Consider the following 26964-nt stretch of genomic DNA (forward strand, 5'->3'; position numbering starts at 1 on the left):
ACTATCAGGGAATATTTACATTGAAAGGCATGCAACCACAAAAATAGTGATCACTGCCCTTTAGAAATCACAAAGCTCCACAGCTTTATTTGTCCTTTCACAGGAAAAGAATCCAAACTTCCACTTGTTCTTCCTACAATAGTTTTTTGTTCGCTCCAGCTCCTGGTGCAGTGCATCTCCTTGTTCCTCTTCAGTCTCCGGTAGACAGGTGAACCTTTGTTTTTCCTTTGACGTCTAATATGTCAGTTGCCTGTGGCATTTCACTTGAAAATTCCTACACATAAAAGAGAAAGGGGCACTGTGTGAATGGGAGATCGCTGCAAGTAAACATCATTATAAACACAAAGGTGAGCACAACATATATATTTTCTATTAGAATCCGTCTACTTTTAAGGGTACGAATAGAAATCAATTTAACCTTGAAATCTGGGTCAGACTACCACAGCAAAACTGACCTCTTACCAAGTACGGCCAATGGTAATAAACATTTCTTTTACATTTAAGGCTGTACTTTTTGGGAGAGTAGAAATGAAATTATATTATATAATGGCCTATAATGTTCTTTGTGATATTATCTGTTTACATGTTATGCATCCTCTGACCCACTTATAGCCACCATATCCTTAAAACCATATTTTATCTATATATTTGGTGAGACCTGGTATTTGGACAAGATATAACTATTGTTTTTTTATGTATATTATAAAACATTAAACATTCCTGGCAGTTACATCATTAGAATTTAGAGTGATGTCAGATAAGCAGTTTTGATTCTATAATTATGGGTGTCTTTCATACTGCGGACGCAATGCCCAATCTCTGTATTCCCCAGGGAATGTGAGTAATGGGGACGGAGGCACTTCAGTGGTAACTTGTCCATTCATGTGATTGCGCCTCCTAAGACCACACACCCGTATCTTCAGATATGTCCAACTCCAAAACCGCAGGACTTCTGCATCAGGTGTACATTAATAGCTTCCAAAAGTGCAGTGTAGGAGATTTCTCCAGTGACTTACATATCATTGCTCCCGAGAGGCGTCTTCTCTGCTGGGCTGTGGAATAAGCAAAAAGTTAATGGTTCATTTCTGACACTAAATATAAATATCATCAGCTGTTGACAAACCTTTTTGTTTATATTATGACCTTCTGAGACCTAAACTTTATACCAGGGGCGGAACGGTTCATTGGGTAGGGAGCAGAGAAGACCCTAATCAAAGCTTATATCTTTATCAAGGAGAAGTTAGTTAAGACAAATGCTACCAGTGTAATCTACTATTCCACATTAAGTAATTAATGCTCTTCATGGCTGCACCAGTTTTAAAAAAAAAAAAAAATGCATTTAATACTAAATTAAAATACATTACACATGAACTCAAAGCATTAACGACAAGAAACACCCACAGAAAAGAAACATACTATGGCAAGGATCTCTGAAGCTCACCTGAAAGCAACAGTATGTAACACCTGGTACTTCCATGTAAAAATAGGGACTGCACTGGACATTATGAGCACGTAACTGCCTTACTGGCTGCAACTAGGCTCTGCTTACACCCTTAGTCAACAAGGAACGGGTCTCAAGATCTGTTGCTTGTTGACTACATGTGTATTTTGACACCCCCTGCTCTACTACACAGGACGCTGCAGGTATGTTCGTTTCAACTACCTGTGGAATATTTTTTGGGACTTTTTTTTATGTACAACTACTGGACCTTGGAATATTACATTTGTTTTTTTATGGTTTCAAGCATTGTTAGATTAAAACCTTATAAGATTGGATCCATTACAGATGAAGACATCAGGTGGTAAGAGTATGGGGATTAATTACTTGTAATAAAATTATGTGGTTAAAAGTGATGGCTGATTTAATAACATTTTAGTTTTTTTTATTTATTTTTAATAAACTGATGTGGTTTTAACAAGGAGTGTGTTTTATTTAAATTTTACTTTGTAGAACTACATGACACAGCGAGTCCTGGATGGCAGGGCATGCTGGTACTTGTGGTTCTCCAAGTGCCAGCATGCACTGGCTGCCATGGGTATGCTGGTGCTTGTAGTACTGTTAATTGCAGCCCAGGCTGGCTGGGACTTGTAGTTCCATAAAATAAAATAGTGTTTATACATACATTAATCATTTTACTACCCCACACCCACCGGGAGTGTGGAGAAATCCCTAGTGTTTTTCATTATTTTTGCGGGTCCCACTCCCTAGGGAATTGAGCCCTGTGCTGAACAGCCTGGGGCTGCGTGATATTCATAGTTGCCTATTTTCTTGGAATGTCCGAGAGACTCCCGAATTTTTGGGAGTTCTCCCGGACTCCCGAGAGAGCAGGCAAAAATCCCGGTACCAGCATCTCCCCGTTGTTGTAAATGGTGAGGGCGGGGCTAACAGCGGCATCGTGGCCCCTGCTACGATTAGGCAGAATTTCCTAAGATTGACAGGGGGCGGATCCTAACGGCGCATCACGCATGGCCACGCCCCCTCGACGGATTCCCTCCCGGACAGCTGGTCTCAAAAGTAGGTAAGTATGGTGTTATTATGGCAGGGGGAGCCCATGCTGCAGGTTCCCCTGATATAGTGCCACCAGCCCCACTAGTTTTCGTGATTTTGCGATTACCAGCACTAGGCTTGCAGCACAATGGTTAATTGTGTTTGGAGGGTGGGGGACCCCAAGCATAGGTAGTCTGTAGTAAGCCTTTTTTTTTAACCTGTTCTGCACATGCACAGAATTAGTTTTGCAGAGGATATGCACAAAAACCCTAAATATGTGTAGGAATGCAGCAATGTCTGGGGGTGTGTGGTCTGACAGTTCAACTCAAGGACATGACAACTGAGAGTAGGAGTTGAGGAAGTAATGGTTAATCCTTCTGACAAGACAGGGAGTTAATGTCCATGGCCCAGAAATCCAAAGAAAAGGAAAGCGATATAAGATAGGAGTTACTAGTGTATGATTGGAGATAGAGAGGAGAGCTGGTAAAAAGATGGGGAAGCTGAGTGATATGAAACATAACCGGAGGAAAATATACACGGAGCATAGAGTGTAGTATCTGTCCACTGACATCTGTAACCCACAATCCTGCTTGTAACAACATAACTGCAGAAGGAAGTCAGGCACTGCCACCACATCCGCATCAAAAAGTGTATAAAATGCTGAAAATCGCATGGGAGATAGATTAGTTAAATTACATCTGTGGCTGTTACCACACCTGAGATTATCATTAAATGGGGGAAATTCAATTCCCCCAAAGTACCGTTGCGTACAGTTATTACGGTAATATTAACCCGGCTTTCAGCTTGTAGCTCAGGGAGCTGCGAGCAAAAAGCTGGCATTAAAACTACCGTAATAACGGTAATAGTGCACAGGTAGAATTACTTTTTCAAGTAACCGGCCAACTGAATTCCCCCGAATGAGTCAGAAAAAATAATGTGATAAGGGTTGGTCTGATAACTTACCTCATCATCACACTTATAAGAAGAAATAGACTTTTATTCATCTAGAAGGAGTATTTAAATTGTATTTCATGTTTAATTGGTATACCCCAATTAAACAACAAAGCAGAATGAACTGACTGCCATAAGTAGGGTGCGGACTACCATTCCACAGAATGGTGACACGAAAGCTCAACTCGGAGATTTAATTGCCAGAACTTCACACCTTCATAAAACAACCTATATTCTGCTGAATTGGATTCGTGCAACATGTCACCACAACTTTGCTCATCTCTATTATAAGTTAGCACTTGTAATAATTCTGAAGACATTGTTCCACTTTATCCCACAGATCGGAGTGTGGTCATATAATTTAATGCAGCATGAAGTTGACATCACCAATGCTGGAGTTTTCTCAATGTTTGTTATGGGAAACTGTCCATTTTGATATTTGCATCATGTTACTGAATATGTCTTACTATTGTTTAGAGGGCAACAGTAAAAACTCTTTATAGAAGTGGTGGCCAAATTAAATTGTTTTCAGGGGTCTTATTAATGACCAATGATCCCACAAGGGGTCTACACATTACCTTTACATTATAACAATATGGCCCTGATTCATCTTCATATGTAAGTCCCGTTGCATGCTGTATCTTGCGTTAAATTGCTCTGCACTTGCTCAGAAATGGACATTATGCCAGCGATCACAATTCATGTCTAAACGCAAGTTACACTTCTGACTGCCTATGACTTGAAGAGCAAAACGGGGGAGGGAAAGGATGGCCGCACGTAGGCAGAGGAGGGCTGGCCCGGGGGGCATGTGCCCCACAGTCTGCTAATGTAGTGTGTGTGTGGGCGTAATCTGCTAATGTAGTGTGTGTGTGGGCACAGTCTGTAAATGTAGTGTGTGAGTGGGCACAGTCTGTTAATGTAGAGTGTGTGTATGGGCACAGTCTGTTAATGTAGAGTATGTGTGTGGGCACAGTCTGTTAATGTAGAGTGGTGACTGACATGTATGCAAACATGTGTTTGCAAGCAAGAAAAACTATAAAAATGGGTGTGTGGGGGCGGGGCTCGAAGAATCGTGTCATTAGCCCCACCCCCAAAACGGACATCCCTCCTCTGAACTAATAAAAACGGGACGGGGCCACAATGCGGGGTCCATGCCGTCACTAGGCCCCGCCCCCTCCGTTTAGTTAACACAGCCGGCCAGGATCAAGAAGAATTGCCTGCTCTCCCGGGAGTCCGTAAGAACTCCCAGAAATCCGGGAGTCTCTTGGAAATTCTGGGAGAGTAGGCAACTATCACTATAATGGGTGTAGCCATCACTGCTTTAGCAGCAGTAACACGTTGAATCATCTGTATTTCTAATATCTACTTTTTGATTGAATATATTTATCATATTCTTTTGTCCCAAAAATAGTAATTAATATTGACTTCAAATATTCATTGGGTATGTTAAATATTCTGAAATTGTCTGTGTTACTTTCTCCCGATGCTGACTTTTGAAAAGTTAATTAAGCAATAAGAGAGGTTCACTGGAAGTTCAAAAGTGAATCCTGCAAAGTCTTTTAAAGGTCACCCGTGGTGAGAATAACAGCCTGGATTCTCAAGTTCTCCTACGCAGATTTGAGGAGCCATTAAAAGCCATTAGTATCTGCAAATTAAGTGCACGCAATGTTTGGGCTCGGTTCCAGTACACTGTAGCTCATCCATTACTGTGAGCAGAAGTTTATACTATATACTCAGACAATGATGACATCACCTAATTGATTGCAGTCCAGGAGAACTAGACACTAAGGTACATTTACCCATACCGGCCTCATTTAGACTTAGGTGCAAAGCATAATATAAAAGAAGCAAATCGCACATTGGATAAACCATGTGGCATTGCAGGAAGGGGGCACATTTATATTGTACAAGTAGGTTTACAATCGGAAGGGATGTTTACTAGCTCATCTCTAAATTGCATGTAACTAATAGCTGTCAAGTATTTGTATGCTGCATGGAAAAGCAGCCATTATTTTCCCTGCATGTAAAATAAATAAATACACCCCCCCCCCCCCCCCCCACCCTTGCATTGCAACATGGTTTGTCCAGGAGCAAATATGCACCTTTTTCGTTTTTGCTTAGCTCCTAACTCTAAATCAGGCCCGTTGTGTGTAGATCCAGTGTTTGTTCAAAGGTCAAAATGACAAAAAAAATAATGGTTTCCTGTAGTGCTTTTCCTCAGTCTGCGTGGGAAACATATCTGTTTACATGAGAACAAATGCTGGAATTTGTTGCAGTCACATTAGGTGGAATTCTTCACTTGTTTTATTGTGTCACTCACATTTATGATTTGGTCATTCTCTCATAAAAGTATGGACCATACCGACATAAAATAATTTGTAACTAATAATACACCAAGTAATTACCATGGAAGTGGCTGTTCTAAAAGTACTTATTTTATAAGTTTATTTATATTAGTAAAATAATTTCAATGTTTCTTCACTGAAACAGTACATAACTCAAATAATATTCTGGAACACTTTGCTGCTGTACAGGACAGGCGCGGGCTGGGAGAGGGAAGCCCGGGGGGCACACAGGCGGCCGCATTACATGACAGGGGATGCGGCCGCCTGTGCGCTGACGCGGCCGCATCTGATGTCATCAGATGCGGCCGCGGGGGAAAGAGTTGTATTTTGCATCCAGGGGGCGGTCGGCCGGCCTCCCCCCCCGGCCCGAGTAGCGGTCTGATGGAGCGGCCCGGGGGGCCACTGCCCCCTGCCCCCCGGGCCAGCCTGCCCCTGGTACAGGAGAATCTAAGCGTGTCATGCAGATGGACCTCAATGCACTATAATCACCCTCTGTACATTTTTATACTCATGCTCAGTACGTTTATACTCACCCTCACTACATGTTTATAATCATCCTCGGTACTCACCCTCAGTACATGTTTATAATCATCCTCGGTACTCACCCTCAGTACATGTTTATACTCACCCTCAGTAGAAGTTTATATTCACTCTCGGTACATGTTTATACGCACCCTCGGTACTCACCCTCAGTACATGTTTATACTCACCCTCGGTACTCATCATCATCATCATCAGCTGTTTATACAGCGCCACTCATTCCGCAGACTACACACACACACAGACTAGGGTCAATGTGAAAGCAGCCAATTAACCTACTAGTATTTTTTGGGAGTGTGGGAGGAAACCAGAGCACCTGGAGAAAACCCACGCAAACACGGGGAGAACATACAATACAAACTCCACACAGATAACGCCATGGTTGGGAATCGAATTCATGACCCCAGTGCTGTGAGGCAAAAGAGCTAACCACTAAGCCACCATGCTGCCCTAGGGTACTCACGCACAGTACATGATTATACTTACCCTCAGTACATGATTATATTCACCCTCAGTACATGATTATATTCACCCTCAGTACATGATTATACTCACCCTAAGTGCATGTTTATACTCACCCTAAGTGCATGTTTATAGTATAAAGTATAGTGTAACCGGCATAAAATCCAAACAGTTATAAAATCCAAACAGTTAGAAGGATCATGAGGTCCCCGCTAGTGCAGTCTGTATTTATATTGACACATCACACAAATTGTTGCACTCTATGGATAAGAGAGACTATGGGGCTGCAATTGTACAGACTTGGCCGAATCTCTTGTAATCCCTGATCTTTGCTGTGTCTGATCACGCTTTCTGCTAGGGCATTATTCACCAACAGAACCTGCCTCCCGCTAGGCTGTAGTAGACCCCATTCTTATACCTATTGACTCTCTAAGCACTTTCCTTGGGTCATCATTTCTTAGTCATGACTTCTGTGTCTTCCTGTGGGGGTATAATCCGCTCTACCCTTTTACCTCCACCATGTGTTCTGAATCTCCTGAGTTTGACCATTGGATTCTGACCTTGCATATTTGTTTGTGCCTCTGACTCTAGCTACATCTGATTACACTTCCTGCCGTGTAGATATGTTCACCTTATTCGCTAAGACGACCTGTCTCTCAATGGGCTGCGACAGGTCCCATTCTGGTAACCATTTCCCATTGGCTGGACCTATATTATTATTGTTAACCATTTCTTTAGTTTTTCATGAAAAAAAGTCTAATTGAATGAATAAAAATGGTTAGGGAAATTAAGCAATCCCTAAAGACAATATGCAAATAAGCCACACATATTTAAGACAGACTATGAAAATGCTATAGCTCCCAACAGTCCTGGCATAGATGGCACAGTCCCCATTTGGGGGATTGTCCTGCCAGTCAGCACCTTTGACCTGACTACCTGGAAGTTTGGAGTTATGTCCCCTCTCACAATGATAATTCAAAGCTTTTTTTGGGGAGGGGAGGTTGGGGGTTTAGGGATGCTCCCAATATGGTGTGAATATGACCCATTTTTGTATGCGCACACTCATCCTATCTTAAACCGGGAGGTATGAAATGCCTTTTATATGGCAACACTTTGAGTCATTGATTTACCCAAGAACTAGTCAGAGCCTGACATGGGTAGAATTATCCCTGCAGGCAGCCTCTTCTGTCCTATGTGATAACAGACATGTTAAGGGAAGTTTTAAGTTACTCCCTAGAGACAATATACAAATAAGTAACTTCTATTTAGAAGTAGACGTTTCTCGGGAATTCCATATTTTGAAGTGGAGTTCCTAATTTTCATAAAAAATATACAATATAAAAATGTACAATTTGTGAACATCACCATGCCTGGATAATGCTTTTATCTTTTACTCCTAAGCCTAACTTTATTTTCACAGATCGAAATGGTCCTAACATCCCAAAACAGAAATAAATGTATTCTATACCAATACTTAAAATTAATAATTGATTTTTTCCTTGAAAAAAACCCCAATGAGGTAGGATGGCGAGTATGGGACACCCGGATTACCTGGTTCCTTACCTGTTTTCCTGCTGCCTCTTTCTGCTGCTCATGTCCTCTGAGTTGAAGCACGTCTATCCTCTCCCGCTGAGCTGCCGTCTGTTCCGGAGCACTACTCCGCCTATCTTTCGATCCTTTGCTCTTTGTCAAATTACTTCCAACTTTCCCTTTCAAGAGCTTAAGTCCACTGCTGTCCTCCAGCTTGATGTCAGCATCTTTTTTAATCTCTGACTTGGCCAATTCCACTACCTCTGGTCCATTTTGTGACAGATCCAGTGTCCCATAAGTCCAGTGAGTGGAAATGCCATTTTTAGGTTTTTTTTCCTGCTGCTCTTCAAGATCTTTATCAGAAGAGAAGGTCTCACTGCAGACATTTGGGTCATCCTGTGACCCTTGATTACTGGATTTCTTTCCAATGTGAGTAACTCTAAACCTAAAAAAACAACAATAAACAAAAATACAATTAATAGTCTAAAACATCTTTGGGTAAAGACATAGAAGGTCATGCACAAAGCGAATTTCTAGGTGCACTCACTTCACACACACAAAATTGACAAATGTTCTAAAAGTTCCTCACTTAATTTAAGACCTAAACTAAGCAGTATTTTAGGGGACAAAATGAAAGTGGTCATCAGGGGCAAATGCAGGATATGTAGAGGGGGGTTTCCACACCACGTCGCCAGTGAGCGTGACCAGAATGCATGGGGGCGTGGCTATAATTTTAGACAATGTTTGGCTGCTCTCCAACTCTTCCTATCCCCATAATATACATGGATAATGCTGCATGCACTACTGTTAGGTGCAGCCAGCTCTCCCTTTTTAAGCAGAGCTGTGTGAAGTGGGAGCAGGGTCCAACCACGTCAATTATACAGTGTCCCAGGCTTGGATGGGGGGGGGTTCCAGGCACTAGGAAACCCCCCCCCCCCCCCCCCTTCTCCATTTGCCTATGGTCATATTACAAAGGTTTAATGGTGGATGTGACATTTCGACTTTTGCACAGTGCGTTCCTGGGATTTTCCCCGAGTAGTCGTGTGATGAGTGTGCGATCTAGATGCAATGCTGCAAAACAAAGGCATTTTGCTGTTCGCAGCAGGACCCACAAAGTCGCTGTTTAATTCAATATTAATGTATTAGTTTTAACGTTGCAAATGCTTTGGGCATTATAAAAGGTGTGGTCCTAAAGAGGTCGGAGGTTTGACCTTGATGTGACCCCTCCACATATCTGGGTACACTTGTAGTGTGAGGTGACTGTTGGTATGTGCGGACAGGGGGGCATGGACTTTGATGTGCACTGGGTGGGCCCATCAAGGCACACTGGGGAAAACCAAGGTACTTTGCATTTCTCTTTGTAAATTAGCTTCTATACAGTTATGCAGTTGTCCTCTATAATCTTCCTCAAGTATCTCAGAGAGACTTTTTGCAAAAGGACTTTTGCAGAACAGTAACGGGGGATTCAATTGGTAGCGAAGCTCTGTCAGAGCCTCACGTTTTATTTACCATAGTAGCTGAAAGTGCGTGCTCCAACGGGATATTGCGTGGAACTGAATTCCTCCTAAGGGCTAGATTTACTAAACTGCGGGTTTGAAAAAGTGGAGATGTTGCCTATAGCAACCAATCAGATTCTAGCTGTCATTTATTTAGTGCACTCTACAAAATGACAGCTAGAATCTGATTGGTTGCTATAGGCAACATCTCCACTTTTTCAAACCCGCAGTTTAGAAAATATACCGCTAAGTCTGCTGTGCTTGGTAGTAAAACTTTCATAAAGGAACACACTATTTTCCCAGTGTATATAATAATATCAATGTTACTAGTAACTATTTTATGCACAGCAACTTATTTAGATGTATTTTCACTTTAATGATTAGTTTTGTTGCCAATGAGATACCTTCCAACAGAGAACACTGTGACTTCCCCAGGATGTGACTTTCCCCTGCTGTCCTTTGACCGTCCCATACGGTGTAGCAGATTCCTCTTCTTGCGGGAACAGTGGATGCAGGGCGCTTGTGTTGAGCCGAGGTGTACTGTGTGGTGATGAGGAGGTCCAGCGTCCTGGCTTTCACGGTGTGGACACAAACTGGTTACAAAGCAGAAGGAGGAGATTGACCTTATTGGTTTAATCATCAATTATAACATTTTCAATTGGTTGCACTTTTTTTTTTAATTTTGTCTGCTAAGCAATGTTTGGTAAACAAACCTAAATAAATCTTTTTCAAGACTTAAAAAAAAAGTTTGCTGGTACACGGGAAAATAATCTTGTGGATTCCCATGTCTTAGTCCTTTCACTATAACAGAGGATCATTTTCTGTCCCCAGGTTATACCCTTTTCATACTGCACCAAAATCCCGGGTTTTTGCCGGGGCGAGCTCAAACGACCCGGGTCTTGGTGCAGTATGAATTGTACAAGTCAAAAATCCCGGGTCGAGGGGTAATTCCCGGGTCGGACCCGGGTTGCCTGCACTATGAATGGTGCAACCCGGGTTTTTCAACCCGGGTTGCACAGAAAACAAGCTGATTGGCTGTCTGCCTGTCTCTGGAGGATGATGTCATCGGTGGGAGCCCGTCAAAGATTCGAGGAGTTTAGGAGAAATTAAAACTGCTCTGGTGATGACTCCCACAAATTGCCAGGGCACAGACTTGTGCAGTATGAATGGGGTCAACCCGGGAAATTCCCGGGTCCGAGGTGCAGTATGAATGGTGTTTCTGAGCTGGGACGCTCCGAGCCCCGGCAAAAACCCGGCTTGAAAAACCCGGGATATTGCCGGGGCGGCAGTATGAAAGCGGTATTAGTGACCATTCAAGTGTACATGTAGTGAAATACATTGAACACAAATACACAATAATGCTGAAGGAAGTAACAACCCTCCATTCTTCACCTGCTGCTCCCTGCCCCCTATCAGGCCATATATTCTCAATTTATCTCAATTTATTTTATTTTTTTTAAATTGCCTTTGGATTTTTAGGACCCAAGTGCCTAATTATGCACTTTTTTATTAGCAGAGCACATAAAAGGGTTAACGTCAGTGTGACAAGTGCTCCTGTAACATTGCCACTGACTAGAGAGAGGAAATTAAATCACAACTGAGGTGAGACACTGACCAGGAACCTGTAGTGCGTAATCTCCCCAGGCACACAAGAACAATGGACTAAGCAACTCAATGTGTATACACTAAAAGCACTGCCAATGACACATTCTATAAAGGCAGAGTCACATGACTGTAAAGTGTGGCTACAAGTGCTAATATAGCAGCTCCTATTTTAACTGAATGTGAAATTATATTCTGACAAAAGCCTATTGAAATTTGTAAAGGCAGCTGCCATCCTCATGAAAAAAAAATGTCACAGTTGCACTCAAGTCTGATTGCATCTCCCAGACTGATCAGTGTCTCATTTTGCTCTAAAAAAAATGAAACGGTTTGGCTGTAAATTTCCATGAAATCTCCTCGCTGATCCTCCGTGCTGCAGAACACATGACAGTGCCTCATAATGAGAAAATCAAATCGTAGGGAGATTCTCCAATAGTTATTTTAGCGAAGTGACAAGAGGCAAAGCCAACATAAGGCTCTGTTTGTGGCCTACTCTAAATCGGACCCAGATTTGTACTGGTCCAATGTCTTCAGTGCAGAGGACGGGTGTCCCAGAGGATGTACCCCACAGTTAATGTTAGGGAAAGCGAGAGAGTAGAATTTTCCACAAGAAAAGTGAAATTATCCTTTAAAATGTAAATGTTAGTAATTTTAGAAGAGTAATCATGGGAGTTGAACTAGCTATGAAATTAATGATTGCTAATACCACATCTTACATATTATTCTCTTGCTTTTAAATGTACTATTCATAACTTAATGCTCTCACCATGAACAATTTCTGATTGAACTCACGAATGACCATTGTAATTCCGCAGATAAAGAGTAGGAGAATCTGTTACATCATTGGACAGCTGAATATGCCAATTAGCTTTATTTGTGCTTGTAGATAACGCCACTAAGTGCTTTGAAACAAATCTAAACCATAGCCCTTTGGATCCCAAACCACAGTCATTACTTGTGGTGCAAAATTGAAATGATCACGGAAATATTAGAGGTGTTTTATTTTTATTTTTGTGGTACACAGCCCACCATAAATTAATTATTTTAATTTGCTATTTTGTGTCAATTAGATTCCAGGGTATCAGTATCAATACCCAAAAAATATAATGTAGTACTGGAGCTGTAGTTTCATCATAAGCCACTGGAATGCCAAATTTGTTAGCAAATCAACAACAAAAGTAAAACAACAACAAAAACCTTGAACACCTATTTGAGAAACTTTTATTTATTCAGTTATTTATATAGTGCCGTCAAATTATCTACAGGAAATATGTAACCATTCACATCAGTCCTTGTCCCACTGGAACTTACACTCTAAATTCTATATAAACACTAGGGTCAATTTTTCTCAGCAGCCAATTAACCACTGTGGAAGAAACCAGAGCACCCAGAGGAAACCCGTCAACACATGGAAATTATACAGACTGCGGACAGATTTGGCCTTGGTTGGAATTGAACCCATGACCCCAGTGTTGTGAGGCAGCAATGCTCTAACCATTGTGGCTGTCCAGAAAAACTTAAAATAATAATACTTTTATAACAAACTGCTGATATATCAAAGTAGACTGAATATCTAAACACACAACAATTTTGGTTTATAAGCAGGACCCTGAAAGCAGTTTCAATTTCATTTAAATCAAATATTGTTTAATGAAACATACTGCGTCCTCTAATGATCCATATGAAACAGGGCTCCAATTTTTTTACTGTCATTACTATTGCGGCTATCTTGCGGAAAAGGATTTTGGCAAAGTAGTCTGTAGGCACCTGTCTGATTTCGTAATAAGATATTATGGTGAAACACTCATATCATAATATGGTTGGCTAACAAATGGACCTTCAACCCTGCCTCGATCCAATTCCTATAATTGTAGAAGAAACTTTAAATTCAAAACTCTTACTGAGAAAACCTGAAATATTGAATGGAAGCCAAAAAAAACCCAAATGTGAAACCAAACATGTAAATATGTGATATACAACAAGAAACATAACAATAATTTTGTCATGGAGTTACAGTAGACTTCAACGGCTCAATAAATTGACATTTTTTTGGGGGATGTCATATTTATCCACAGATTATTATGCTTTATTCCCCAATAGAATTGTTATGCATGTGGCTAACATTTCTATATACCTCTGGTATTATGCTGATAAGTCTAAATAAAGCTGCTGTTATATGAGGCTTTGCTATAGGCCTTCTCTGTGACTCTTCAGACTTTTCTACACCTTTTTTTCTTTAAAAATAGCAGATGGTGATGATGATAAACATAATCTTTTTTTTTCATAGACTGAAAACTGTTTCCCTCAGGACTGTCTCAGGCTAAGCAGATTTGTCACAGACTTCTGTAAGAGAAACCTCCGTATTATGTTGCCCCGTCTGCGGTGGGAAAGCCTCTGCAAGGAGGGGTACACATCACAGTACTTAGCAGATAATTACTGAGCTTCTGGGCACAAATGAACATAGCATGCTCCAGGGGGAACCGTTTTGGTTAACCTGACCTTTATAGAGAAGCATCAGATAACAATATGAGATCAGAGTAGCAGTAGGGGCCTATGTCTAGCTAATCAAGCTGGCAAGAAGTCATTGCCATTCATTCTAAGACTAACCTGCTAGGTAAATTCTATGACTGCAACTAGGGCACCAAGGTTTACAGGGGGCACCTAAAATACTGAGGGCCTGAATAATTAAGGAACGTAAATGCCAAACCGTGCCGTATTTTGCCTAAAATCATTCTGCGCATGCCCAGAAACAAACCATACACCAGAGAACACAACAACATCTAATTCATCTTTGAGCGCAAAGAACCCTTACTACAGCCTATGATTTCATAGGCTGTATGGAGAGGGGACCAGGCATATGCACATAGTCAATGTACAGTAAGGGCGTGCCAAGCTTGAGTGCATACAGCAACGTCCGATTCAAGCTTTGGGCATCTCAAAAGTTTGAGACTTTCTGTGGTGTCACTTACACCAGCTACTGGGCAGTGTGTAAGTACAAATAACTAGTGATAATGGTCACATAATCATGCTAGAACATATGTTTGCAATCAGGAGAAATAATGTAAAAAATAATTTTATGTATAGTAGACATTAATAACATCCTAATATATGTATTTTATGGAAGGGAAAAACATTTTTTTTTAATTTTTTAATGTTTTGTCATTAATGACTATATTATAAACAGATGACATAACCTTTATAGTTTATTTTTCTTCTGTGAGTTCCTCCATGTCAGTGATACACTGGGGGTGGGGGTGCTAGGTTATGATGTCACAGCCTAGCGCTGCGCTCCATGACTGACAAAGCGGCAACACTACACACATGGGGGGCACCTTGTGCCGGCCCCGTAGAGACCAGATACGAGCCGCCAGCTGCCTACAACTACTCCTGCCCAGGTGTAGATCTGCCAAATACCTACAACAGCCAACAGACAAATAAAAACAATGTTCATGCTCTTAAAGCTAAATCTTTATTAAAATATGACAAAATGAAGAAAAAACAACAGTTACTTGTATTAGGTGACCATTAAATATAGACCTGTATTGCCGTCATTGCCATAGTTTATCATGGAACAAATTCATAGGTGACACACGTGGGTGGGGCCTGTTTGTAATGGACAGATGCAGGGGAGATTTTTAGTGAGCTAAAACAGCGTTTCACACTCATGCCTTATGCTCACAAAAACAATGTAAGCACAATCCTCGCTATTTTACACTGGCCTATAATAGTTTTGTAGCTTTTTCCTACAGCATCTTCCTATATTGAAATACAGATAGATATTTAATACAAAAGGCAGTTTTATTTCTCTAATGAAACCAGATAGGACGTGTTTTCCTTTTTTGTTTGCTGAGACAATGTCTAACAATTTTATATTGATTAAAAAATAGTTTCATTGTTATTTGTTCATGTTATTTCTCAATAAAGTGTACATAATACAGAGGTTTCCTACAGTCGGAATATATACTGTATTTAACGGGGTGAACGCTCCATGTAGCAATTTGGTGGGAATCCCTTCCCCATTGCTGAGAATCAGCACAGGGCCTGTGGACATGAGGTCTGTGTATAGTTTCAACACCTGATTGGATGACGCCGCAATCTCTTCAGTATTTCTGTCCAAAGAAGTTGATTATATACAGAGCTCTAGTACTGAAGTCTCCCTTCTCTCCTGCTTTGCCCCCACCCCTCTGCAGTCTCTAGCTGTTTCCAATCTCAAAGAAGAGACCCCCCAAGAAGTTTCAACATGAGACGGGGTGCACTAAGTAAGGAGAAGGCTTTGTATTTTACCTTCGCTAGAACATCTCTTAGACCACCTTGGGTGTCCCAAATAAGTGATATATAACAGTTTAAGGTGAATTTCACCCTTGTGGACATTTATTATTCATTATGGACCTGATTCTTCTTCGGAGGTTAGTCTTCTTCTGTGAAATTGGTCTGCACATGCTCAGAAACCAAGTTTACGCCAGTTAACACAAGTGCGTGCAATTCATGTCTAAACGCAAATGACACTTCTGACTGCCTACGACTTGAAGGGTGGAATGGGGGTGAGAAGTGGTGGATGCACGTAGGTAATGTACAGTAAGGGCATGCCAAGGTCGTGTGCACACACATTTGTCCGATTCAAGCTCTGGGCATATGTACGTGTTTATTAGCCGTATCACTTGCACCAGCTACAGATCAGGTGTCAGTGCCAATTGGTCACATATGCATTCCAAAACATGTGTTTGCAAGTAAGAGATAATGTAAAAAAGCATTTTAAGTACAAGCTAAAAACATCCTGATTTATGTATTGCATAAAAATATTTATAAATGATTATGCTATTAAGAGTTGTCAATGTATTTAATATTTTTTCTTGCATGCGTTCTGATAGGACTTTATAAGTTCTAGGACTTCTATCCTTACCTGGGGCCGATGGGCACCTCTCCTTCTGTTTCCCCCAACATCTGCTTAAGTGCTTCTGCGTTTGCTAAAGTATAAGGAAATGAAAATGTGATATGGAAAACCTTTTATTTCCGATCCTACAACAAAATCAACAACTTGAAAAACACCAACCTTCATTCTGAATGATGCACTTGACTATACGTTCTACAGTATCTTCGTTAGATATTTCATCTGTATCTGGATACAAGAAAAACAAATCAATCCGACATACAATATTTAAATATTAAACCCACCCAGCTTTTAATGATTTAAATGTATTCCACAAACAGATTGTCATGTAGGTGCTTTGAATTATTATTTTCTCCAGTTGTTTTACTATACTCTCACACCACAGGTTCTATAGAAGTAGGATAATTGGGAATAATCATTTTTACTCTGACTTCAACTATGGATATCTATGCTCGGGATCCCTGACAAGCTGTGGTATCATTGATCAATGCTAGAAAACAGTGCTACTGCTAAGTGACTATGCTCTAGCTAGGTACGCACTCATACCTTTTGTATCAAGTTATGTTTCTGTATTGTAATACGGTACGTTTGCTTTTCCCAGCTACAGGACATAGCTGAATAAGAAGAATAATGGTTACTTACTTACACATATATTTTCCATTTATGTGTTTTTTTAAACCCTTTAAGTTAGAGATACTCGGGTTCGGTTTTCCGAAAACCGAGTCCATCCGAACATTGCAGATCCAAGTACCGAGCCGAGCTGGCTCGGTACTTTCTTGCACCCTCGGAACTGAAAAAGAGGCAAAACGTCATTGTTGCATCGTCGGATCTCGCGACTTTTGGATTCTAGTAACGCCCTCCACAGAGATCCGGCGCCATTTCACAAACGGACACAGAAGGGGCAGCAGCGTTCTTGCAAGTCTCCAGTGCAGTTGGCCAGCATCATAGCTAAAACAGAAACAGAAGGGGTGGCAGTGTTCTTGGCAGTCTCCAGTGACATTGTACTGTGCCATAGCTCACACTGAAAGAGGAGGAAAGACAGTGTTCTTCTTATCACTCCAGTCTCAGTGCTGTTGGTCACACAGAAACAGGGGTAGCAGTGTTCTTGTCACTCTCCAGTTTCCAGTCATATTGTTCTTGTCACTCTCCAGTCTCAGTGCCTTTGGTCACACAGAAACAGGGTTAGCAGTGTTCTTATTACTCTCCAGTCTCCAGTCACATTGTTCTTGTCCCTCTCCAGTCTCATTGCCGTTGGTCACACAGAAACAGGGGTAGCAGTGTTCTTGTCACTCTCCAGTCACATTGTTCTTGTCACTCTCCAGTCTCCAGTCACATTGCTCTGTGCCATTGATATGGATTCACATCAGTCCACAGAAGATCAGGAGCACCAAGCAGCTGCTGGCACCAATCATGATTAAAGCCTATGTTCACATGCATAGTGGTTTTAAGTCAGGGAAACAAAAATGTAAAAAAAAAAGCGTTTACCCTTTTAAAAAAAAAAAAAAAACACCTCTCTTATAAAAGTGAAAGTTTACTCTAGAATAAAATAAAATTGCCAACATGCCATTATACCCAAAATATTAACAAGCATACCAGCATCAGCTAGCTCCCTTCTCTCAGCCAGATCCCACTACCTGCAATCTACACTGTCATCATCCTCATCCTCACTCTCATGAGTGTGTACATTATCCTCACATAATACTAATTCATCCCTGCTAAAATCCACCATTACAAAAGTCTCTGTACTTTGATGTAATTGCCAGCAAAGGACTTCCTCGTGGAATTTTGGTGAATATCATCTTTTCCTCATTTTTAGGAAGTAACCTCCTATGTCGATCGCCGACAAAGTTCCTGGATGTGCTGTAGTGCTTTTGTTGGAGGGGCACCCTTATGTACAGAGGTTTAGTAACAGTGTTACCAACACCCGCATACCTGACACACTAACCTATTTGGCACATATTAGGTGCTGTGAAATGTCAGTTTGCGTCCTGTTGGAAAAACCCAGAACCTCCTTCACTCACTTCCATCATTAACATAATCTGGTATGTATATACAATGGAGCACATTATAAGCATCACTAACTGTGTTAAACACCAGCATTTTGTATAGGATTATATTGCCAGAATGATCATTATTCCTTAGTAGAAGTCAAATTGATTCATTTTTTATGGTGTTTCATCAGTAAGACCCTGGATAGGTGCAACATATTAAAAACTATAAATGTCAATTTAATGGACAATTATTACAATTATTTGGCACTAACGACAAAGGAAACTCATCTCATCGCATTTTAAAATGTCTTTCTTTGTACAGCACTGTGGAAAATGTATGGTGATGATTATGATTAAATTATTATATTAATAATAAAAATGTATTCATTAGATCCAATAGTTGCCAACATTTAAATACAATACCTAAGGATGTGTTGCTATTAGCAGTACACTCTAGGGGGTAGATCTATCAAACCTTCGAAAAAGGAAAAGTGGAAGTGTTTCCCATAGCAACCAATCAGTATCATTTACCTAGCACAGTCTAGAAAATAATAGATAGAATCTGAGTGGTTGGTATGGGCAATACCTCCACTTTCGTTTTCAGAAGATCTAATAGATCTATCCCTAGAAGTCCAAAGTATGTATATATATATATACCTAACAAGGCATGGACTCCACAGGACCTCTGCAGGTGTACTGTGGTATCTGGCAAGAAGACGTAAGAAGCAGATCCTTTCAGTCCTGTAAGTTGTGAGGTGGGGCCTCCATGGCTCGGATTGTTTTTTCCAGCACATTTCACAGATGCTCGATCAGATCGATATCTGGGGAGATTGGAGGTCTAGTCAATACCTTGAACTCTTTGTCAGGTTCCTTAAACCATTCCTGAACAATTTTTGCAGTGTGGTATTGTGCATAACCCTGCTGAAAGAGGTCACTGCCATCAGGAAATACCGTTCCCATGAAGGCTTGTACTTAGTCTGCAACAATGTTTAGGTAGGTGGTAAGTGTCAAAATAACATCCACATGAATGCCAGGACCCAAGGTTTCCCATCGAACATTGCCCAAAGCAGCACACTGTCGGCGTTGGCTTGCCATTCTTTCTATAGAGCATCCTGGTGCCATTTCTTCCCCCCACACAAACAGCGCACACACATCCAGTTGTCCACCTGATGTAAAAGAAAACATGATTCATCAGACCGGTCCACCTTCTTCCATTACTCCAAAGACCAGTTCTGTCACTCACGCACCCATTGTAGAGGCTTTCAGCGGTGGACAGGGATCAACACGGGCTCCTTCGCAGCCCCATATGCAGCAAGCTGCAATTCACTGTGTGTTTTGACACCATTCTATCATAGCCAGCATTAACTTTTTCAGTAATTTGTGCTACAGTAGCTTTTCTGCGGGATTGGACCAGATGAGCTAGCCTTTGTTTCCCACACACATCAATGAGCCTTTGGCGCCCATGACCCTGTCACCGGTTCACCGGTTGTCTTTCCGTGGACCACTTTTGGTAGATACTAATCACTGCATATCGGGAACACCCAACAACACCTGCCGTTTTGTTGTTGCTCTAACCCAGTCGTCTAGCCATCACAATTTTCCCATTGTCACAGTCGCTCAGATCCTTACGCTTGCCCATTTTTCCTGTTTCCAACACATCAACTTCAAGAATTGACTGTTCACTTCTTGATTAATTATCCCACCCCTTGATAGGTGCCATTGTAACAAGATAATCAATGCTATTCACTTCACTTCTTCACTGGTTTTAATGTTGTGGCTGATCGGTGTATATGTATAGTGTGTCATTTGTGTATGCTGCGCACACAAATGATGTGCTTGGTGCAAGGTATAAAGAGTTACTGCAAATGCTGAGTGCTGAAGAATGCACAAAGAGGACTTTCACAGTCCTGAAACAATAAACTGAAGATTGCATTTAGATGCAAAATGTGCACTAAACCATTGCAACCAATAAGACACTGTCTAATTTGCAGCAGAAAGATAAAATTTAATTGCAAATTCAACTTAACCTACATATAAATGCAAACATGAGTATTTACACTGGCTAACAGCAATCTCAGCTTTTACTAACTGGAGGCTGCCATATTTAACTGCCACAAAGTCCTGTGCTGTATTTAACTGATCCCATTGCTGTAGGCAATAGTGCCACTGCCCACATTTCTTACTTACTGTCTTGGTCACTATGTGGACCATTCTCCTTCTCAGGGTCCAGTTCCTCCGGTGAAGTACGACATCTGTAACCTTTCTTCTTCAGGATGTGGCAGATCAGAAAACCAAGAAGTCCTGTGATGAAGAAGACTAACACCAGCAGAAAGGGCATATACGGGTTATGCTTTTCTTTCTCATCCTCTGTTTCATTCCCAGCCACCATGATGATCTGTCATTCAGATGAAAAAATGTTCTTAGTGAAATACTGTTTAAAGTTCATCATTGTATTTAATTGTACATAACACTCAGGTGGTCAGCCAAAAATTGTGTTTTAGAATAGGTCCTTGTGATCATTGTTTTGCCAACTATAATATCATACCAATTAATAATCAATGATATTATAATATTATTTTGCAATGTACCTAACGATTTCCTATAAATAAGAATAATATCTTTCTTTAAGCAGAGAGTAGACCCATTCCCCCCTAAAGTAGAAACCCACTGGTCTCATACCATGACTTGTCCAATCTATTGGACAATAGAGCTCTTATCTAGTTTGTATTCTAAATTCTCATGCAACGAGAGGCAACTTAATGCATCTGCTGGGGTTTCTCCAAGCACTTAAAAGTTACTGTCTGGAGTTCCTCTTACCTTGTAGGCAACAGTAAACTAAATAAAATTAGAAATGCATTATTAATTTTAAATTGAACCATAGGTCCCCAAAGACGATTCGTAATCTGGATCACTAGCCAAAAAAATAAGAAAGTCTGGCCACAAGTTTAAATAGCTATAATATATTATAATACATTAACAATATTTAAAATAACCTATAGGCAAACTGTAGTCTAAAGTGTAAATCTAAGGAACCAAATAATATATATTTCTCAGTGTCAAAGAAAGGATATTGCAAACAATGAGTAAAAACTTATTATTATTATTATTGTAGATTTGTAAGGCCCCACAGTGCTTCGTAGTGCCGTACAGTAGGGGAAACAGAGACATGCATAAAACAGGGACATACAAGGTTGGCAAAAAGAAATGCAGAGATGAAACAAAAGCGTATGGAGGACCCTGCTTATTAGAGAGCTTACATTCTAAGTGGAAGAGGGCACAGCTAAAACAAAAGAAGCAAGTGTGGTTCAGAGTGGAGATTGGGACATTTGTGAGGGTGTATTAGTGAGATGGGTTTTCAGAGAGCAGCTAAGATTTGAAGGCTGTAGGAAATCCTGATTGGGTGTGGTGAGGTATTCCATAAGTTGGTAGCAACACGGGAGAAGTCGGAAATAAGAGGAGGTTACCAGAGACGAGACAAAGCACAGGTCAGAGGTAGCTCTAAGAGGGGAAGAGGAAGAGTATTTTGAAATGAGATTTAAGATGTCTGAAGGGGGGTTGTTGAGGGCTTTGTAGGTAAGGATGAGTAATTTGAATTCAATTCTGGAAGACACAGTGAGCCAGTGTAGGAACAAAGTGGTGCAGTAGATGAGGAGCGGTGAAAGAGGAAGATCGGTCTTGCAGTAGCATTTAGGATGGATTGAAGTGGGAATACACGGGTGAGGGGAATGCCAGAGTTTTGTAGCATGTTGGGTAAGAAAAAGGCGTGTTCTGGCAATGTCTCTAAGGTGTAGACGACAGGACTGGGAGAGAGTCTGGATGTGAGGGATAAAGCAGAGGGCGGAGTCAAGTGTGACACCAAGGGAGCGGATTTTAGTGACTGAGAAAATTGTGGTGATATTGAAAGTGAGGGAGATTTGAGGGGAGGTGGTGACTCTGGCAGGAGGGAAAGATTATAAGTTCTGTTTTGGAGCTTTAGGTAGTGTTGGGACATCCATGTGGAGATAGCAGAAAAACAGTTGTTTACACAAGATAGTACAGAAGAGGAGAGGTGAGGGGAAGAAATATAGATTTGGGTGTCGTCAGCACAGAGAGGTGGTACTGGAAGCAGAATAAGTGAATTTATTCCCCAAGAGAGGGCCAAGAATAGAGCCTTGTTGGCATTAACAGATAGTGGGAATGGAGGGGGAGGATGTGCCAGAGTTAGAAACACTAAAGGATCGGTTCGATAGGTAGGAAGTGAATAAGAAAAGAACAGTGTCGCAGAAGCCAATGGAGTGAAGGGTGTGTAGGAGAAGAGAGTGATCAACAGTGTCAAAAGCAGCAGAGAGGTCCAGGAGGATGAGTATGGAGTAATGACCCTTAGACTTTGCTGTAAGTAGATCACTGATCACCTTTGTGAGAGCAGTTTCAGTAGAATGTTGAGCACATTGTATAAATTCTAATATGTAACAGTACCAGTAATTTACTGGCTTTTATAATTTTATTCTACGTTTAGATGTTTAAAGTTGACCCGACGGCATAGATGAGACTCAAAAAATGGATAAGCCTGAGGTCCCCGTGACTGACGCAAGTTGCCTAATTTTGGTGACGTTTCTAGGGGGCAGCGCCAAAATTGTGTGATGTGCCGCAAATTGCATCATTGAGGCTTCTGTTCCGCCCGCTTCACTAAGATGTGGGCTGGATGTGGGGGGATGGTCTGCTCTTCCAGGAGTCTGGGAGAATTACCCAAAACTCTGGAGTCTTCCTGATATTCTGAGACAGCAGGCAAGTATGCTTTCAATATTCCTTGGCATGCCCAGTATAAAGAGATAGAGGAAATATGGCATCCTTGTTAATATGTCTTGAACAAGCCTTTCTCCAAAATCGTGAGGTTTATTGCAGCTCCGACAGAGTTACAAAGCACTCAGTTCAAATCAGCCCAAAAGTATATATATATATATATATATATATATATATATATATATATATATATATATATATATATATATTATGCTCAAAAGGTCCAAAAGGTTTACTGAAGTAAAGAATGGGAACAGATTAAAGTATTCCCTTATTATATTCTGTGGTCCTGCCCACAACATGCATTCTTCATGTCTTTAAGCAGCAGTTAGACCACACACCTCATGCCCACTGTTAAGTAGAACTGTCCTGTAGCCCGCTATATAAATCCTTATGCCCACTATCCACAATCTCCTGCTGCCACCTACTGTTCCAATGCTCACCCTATAAAGCTCCATGCACAACATAAAAGCATCATGCTCATTGAATAAAGCCCATTGGCCAGTGCTAATGACCTGCATAACAGTTCTATGTTCAGCAGAACAGCCTCATGCTCATCACCTACAGTCACATTCCAACCAAATACAACTGCAATACTCAGCATGTAAAGTTCAATGTCCAACAGGAAAGCTCCATGTTCACCTCAATCACTTAGTCACAATGCCTACCATATGCAATCCCATGACCAGCCTGAATACTCTTCTGGGGCTACCACTCAAGTGCCAAGTCCACTTGCAGCAATTAATCGGAAACAGTTTAGCTGGCATTCACTATAGTACTACAAGCACCAATAGACCTCCACTCACCGGGTCACACCGTGAGACTGTATGAGTTGTCCAGTCTGTCGGTCAAACAACAGATAGAGGACCCCTGTAGACCTATTTCAGTAAATTTTCTAATGGATATCTGATATTCCATCTGCATACAAACAAAGAAATAAAAATAAACAAACGAAAGTTAGGATATTAACGTTAAATGGAAACCAATAGGTGAGAATAGTGTAAACAAAAAAAAGTTATGAAATGCGGTAACAGCGGGTGAAGTAAGTATTGAACACCTCAACATTTTTCTCTGTAAATATATATTTAATTGGGCTCTTGTTATGAAATTTACACCCAATGTCAGCAACAACCCTTGCGATCCACACATGCAAAGAAATGAAACCATAGATGTATATAATTTAGGTTTTGTGTAATAATGTGAAATGACACAGGGAAAAAGTATTGAACATGCTTCCTGAAATTTATTTAATACTTTGTTGGTAATGACAGCTTCAAGACACCTCCTGTATGGAGAATCATATTGCATGTATTGCTCAGGTGTGATTTTGCTCCATTCTTCAATGCAAATAGTCTTCAAATCTTGAAGGTTCCGTGGGCTTCTTCTATGAATCCTGATCTTTAGTTCTTTTGCATAGATTCTGAATTAGATTCAAGTCAGGTGATTGGCTGGGCCATTTTAGCAGCTTTATTTTCTTTTTCTGAAACCAATTGAGAGTGTCCTTGGCTGTGTGTTTGGGATCATTGTCTTGCTGAAATGTCCACCATTGTTTCATCTTCAGGATCCTGGGATATGGCAGCAGATTTTTATCAAGAATGTCTTGGTACATTTTTCCATTTATCCTTACTTTAATCACATGCAGTATGCCAGTACCGTGTGCAGAAAAACAGCCCCACACCATGATGTTCGCACCTCCAAACTTCACTGTTGGTATGGTGTTTTTGGGGTGATGTGTAGTGCCATTTCTCCTCCAAACATGGTGTGTACTATGGCATCCAAAGAGTTCAATTTTGCTCTCAACTGACCACACTATATTCTCATAGTATTTCACAGGCTTGTCCAAATGTTGTGTAGCAAACTTTCAACGAGCTTCAACATGTTTTTTCTTCAGCAAAGGAGTCTTGCCTTGTGAGCGTTCATACAGGCCATGGTAGTTGAGTGCATTACTTATTGTTTTCTTTGAAACAATTGTACCTGCTAATTCCAGGTCTGTCTGAAGCTCTCCACAAGTGGTCCTTGGTTCTTGGACAAATCTTCTGATCATTTTTTCACTCCTCTTTCAGAAATCTTGCAAGGTGCACCTGGTCGTGGTCGGTTTATGGTGAAATAATGTTCTTTCCACTTCCGGATAATGGCCCCAACAGTGCTCACTGGAACATTCAGCAGTTTAGAGATCCTTCTGTAACCAATGCCATCAGTATGTTTTGCAACAATAAGGTAGCGAAGGTCTTGAGAGAGCTCTTTGCTTTTACCCATCATGAGATGTTTCTTGTGTAACACCTTCGTAAAGAGAAACCTTTTTATAGGCCATCAGTTGTGGCTGAACCAGCTGGAAGGATTGCTTTCTAATTGCTGATAGATTTCAGCTGGTGTCTAGGCTTTCTATGCACCTCCCTTTCTTCATGTGATACTTTTTCCCTTTGTCACTTCACATTATTATACAACTTAAATTATGGACATCTATGGTTTGATTTCTTTGCATGTGTGGATTGCAAGGGCTGTTGCTGACATTTGGTGTAAATTTCATTACAATAGCCACATTAAATATATATTTACTGAGAAAAATGTTGATGTGTTCAATACTTATTTCACCCGCTATATATAAAAGTGTCCTAAGCACATTGGCAACATAATTTGGAAACTACCTCAACAAATAATAATAATGTTTTGTTCACATAAAACAACAAAGACTTTAAAGGTTTCCTCTGATTATTCAATTTAGATTTTCTTCTCCACTGCGGATATTTAATTACCAAGAAAAGGATGCCTTTCCTTTTTAAGAAGAATAACGTGTTCCATGACATCTATTGTGCAGGCACCCTTCAGGGTGATATTTAGAGCTGACATTGTTAGTGAGCACACTGTAAATTAGTATTTGGGAACAAATGATGCTCAGAGAAAATTAGTGGGTTAGTAAACACCAAAGAGAAAAAAACATAAAAAAAAACAAACCATGAAAACAAAAATAAAACAAAAGTTTTGTTGGTCCCTGGACTGTGCTACTTTAGTCATGGGCCTAGATATCCCATATTGTAAATACAGCTCCAAAGTTTATATGTTAAAGCTGCACTACCACCTAGGAAAATACGTTCCTAAGGTGCCCTTCTCCCCTGGTGAGTGGGAGGACCAATCAAAAAGCTGCAATCAGCCAGGGGACAGGGCCACCATAGGAAAATATTTTCCTAGGTGTTAATGCAGCTTTAATCTCCCCTTCAAATGTCCTGTTTTCCATTGAGCAGTAGTGATTTTAAATTAAAGGTTTCAGTTGTTTTTCTTTATTTTTTGGAATGACTAACATCCCACAGTAACTAATTTTACTAGAAACAGTTATGGTATGTACATAGTAATACGTTTCAGTGTCGACCTTATGATTCCTGGGTTGTGGATTCCCTTCTTTCCCCTGACAGCTATAAATGATTATAACATATGTCGTAAATATAATATCTTATAGCTACTAGGACTTGTGTTAAATGATAGCAGTAACAGTACTGATAAGCTATTATTCTTGTACAAGTTAACCCGTGCATGATACTCATGCACTCTAGTCAAATCAAGCTACTTAAGGTCTTAAAAAGTTTCTTGTCATGCATTTGGGCCTAGCCCAGGCCTCCTCAGGGGAAGAGCGTTACTTCCCGACGCAAGCGCCCTTTTTTAACGTGGTTTTGTCCACATGTCACCACCTCATCATTTTTCTCCATCACCTCATCCTTCATCTTCATCGCCACATCCTTCATCAAGCTACTTAAGGTGTTAAAAACTCCCCACTGTCACCCCCGGCAACCACCAACCACTCCCAACTGTCACTTCTCCTTCAAGAAATATATAGGTCAGTGTATAACTCTGCCCAGCAGGTGGCGCTGCAGCTTGTTTTGGTTTTTTTTCAAACACGCCA

General features: G+C 40.8%; 1 protein-coding gene across 4 annotated transcripts in view; it reads right to left on the reverse strand.

Moving 5' to 3' along the window:
* Positions 1 to 877: 877 nt before the first annotated feature.
* The window catches only part of RELL2 (RELT like 2), a 42521-nt gene continuing 16434 nt past the window's right edge, over positions 878 to 26964 (reverse strand). For 2 of the 4 annotated variants that reach the window (XM_075209947.1, XM_075209945.1), the window contains exons 2-7: positions 20481 to 20688; positions 16465 to 16530; positions 16315 to 16378; positions 10217 to 10405; positions 8350 to 8761; positions 880 to 1052 (exon numbers count right to left, since the gene is read on the reverse strand). In XM_075209947.1, coding sequence (XP_075066048.1) covers positions 1020 to 1052; positions 8350 to 8761; positions 10217 to 10405; positions 16315 to 16378; positions 16465 to 16530; positions 20481 to 20682 — 966 coding nt within the window. In that variant the 5' untranslated portion in view covers positions 20683 to 20688 and the 3' untranslated portion in view covers positions 880 to 1019. Of the gene's footprint in view, positions 1053 to 8349; positions 8762 to 10216; positions 10406 to 16314; positions 16379 to 16464; positions 16531 to 20480; positions 20689 to 23878; positions 23991 to 26964 lie in introns of all 4 variants that reach the window. The other 2 variants (XM_075209946.1, XM_075209948.1) reach the window with 2 other exon arrangements.

The sequence above is a fragment of the Mixophyes fleayi genome, chromosome 4, assembly GCF_038048845.1.
Source record: "Mixophyes fleayi isolate aMixFle1 chromosome 4, aMixFle1.hap1, whole genome shotgun sequence".
NCBI lineage: Eukaryota > Metazoa > Chordata > Amphibia > Anura > Limnodynastidae > Mixophyes > Mixophyes fleayi.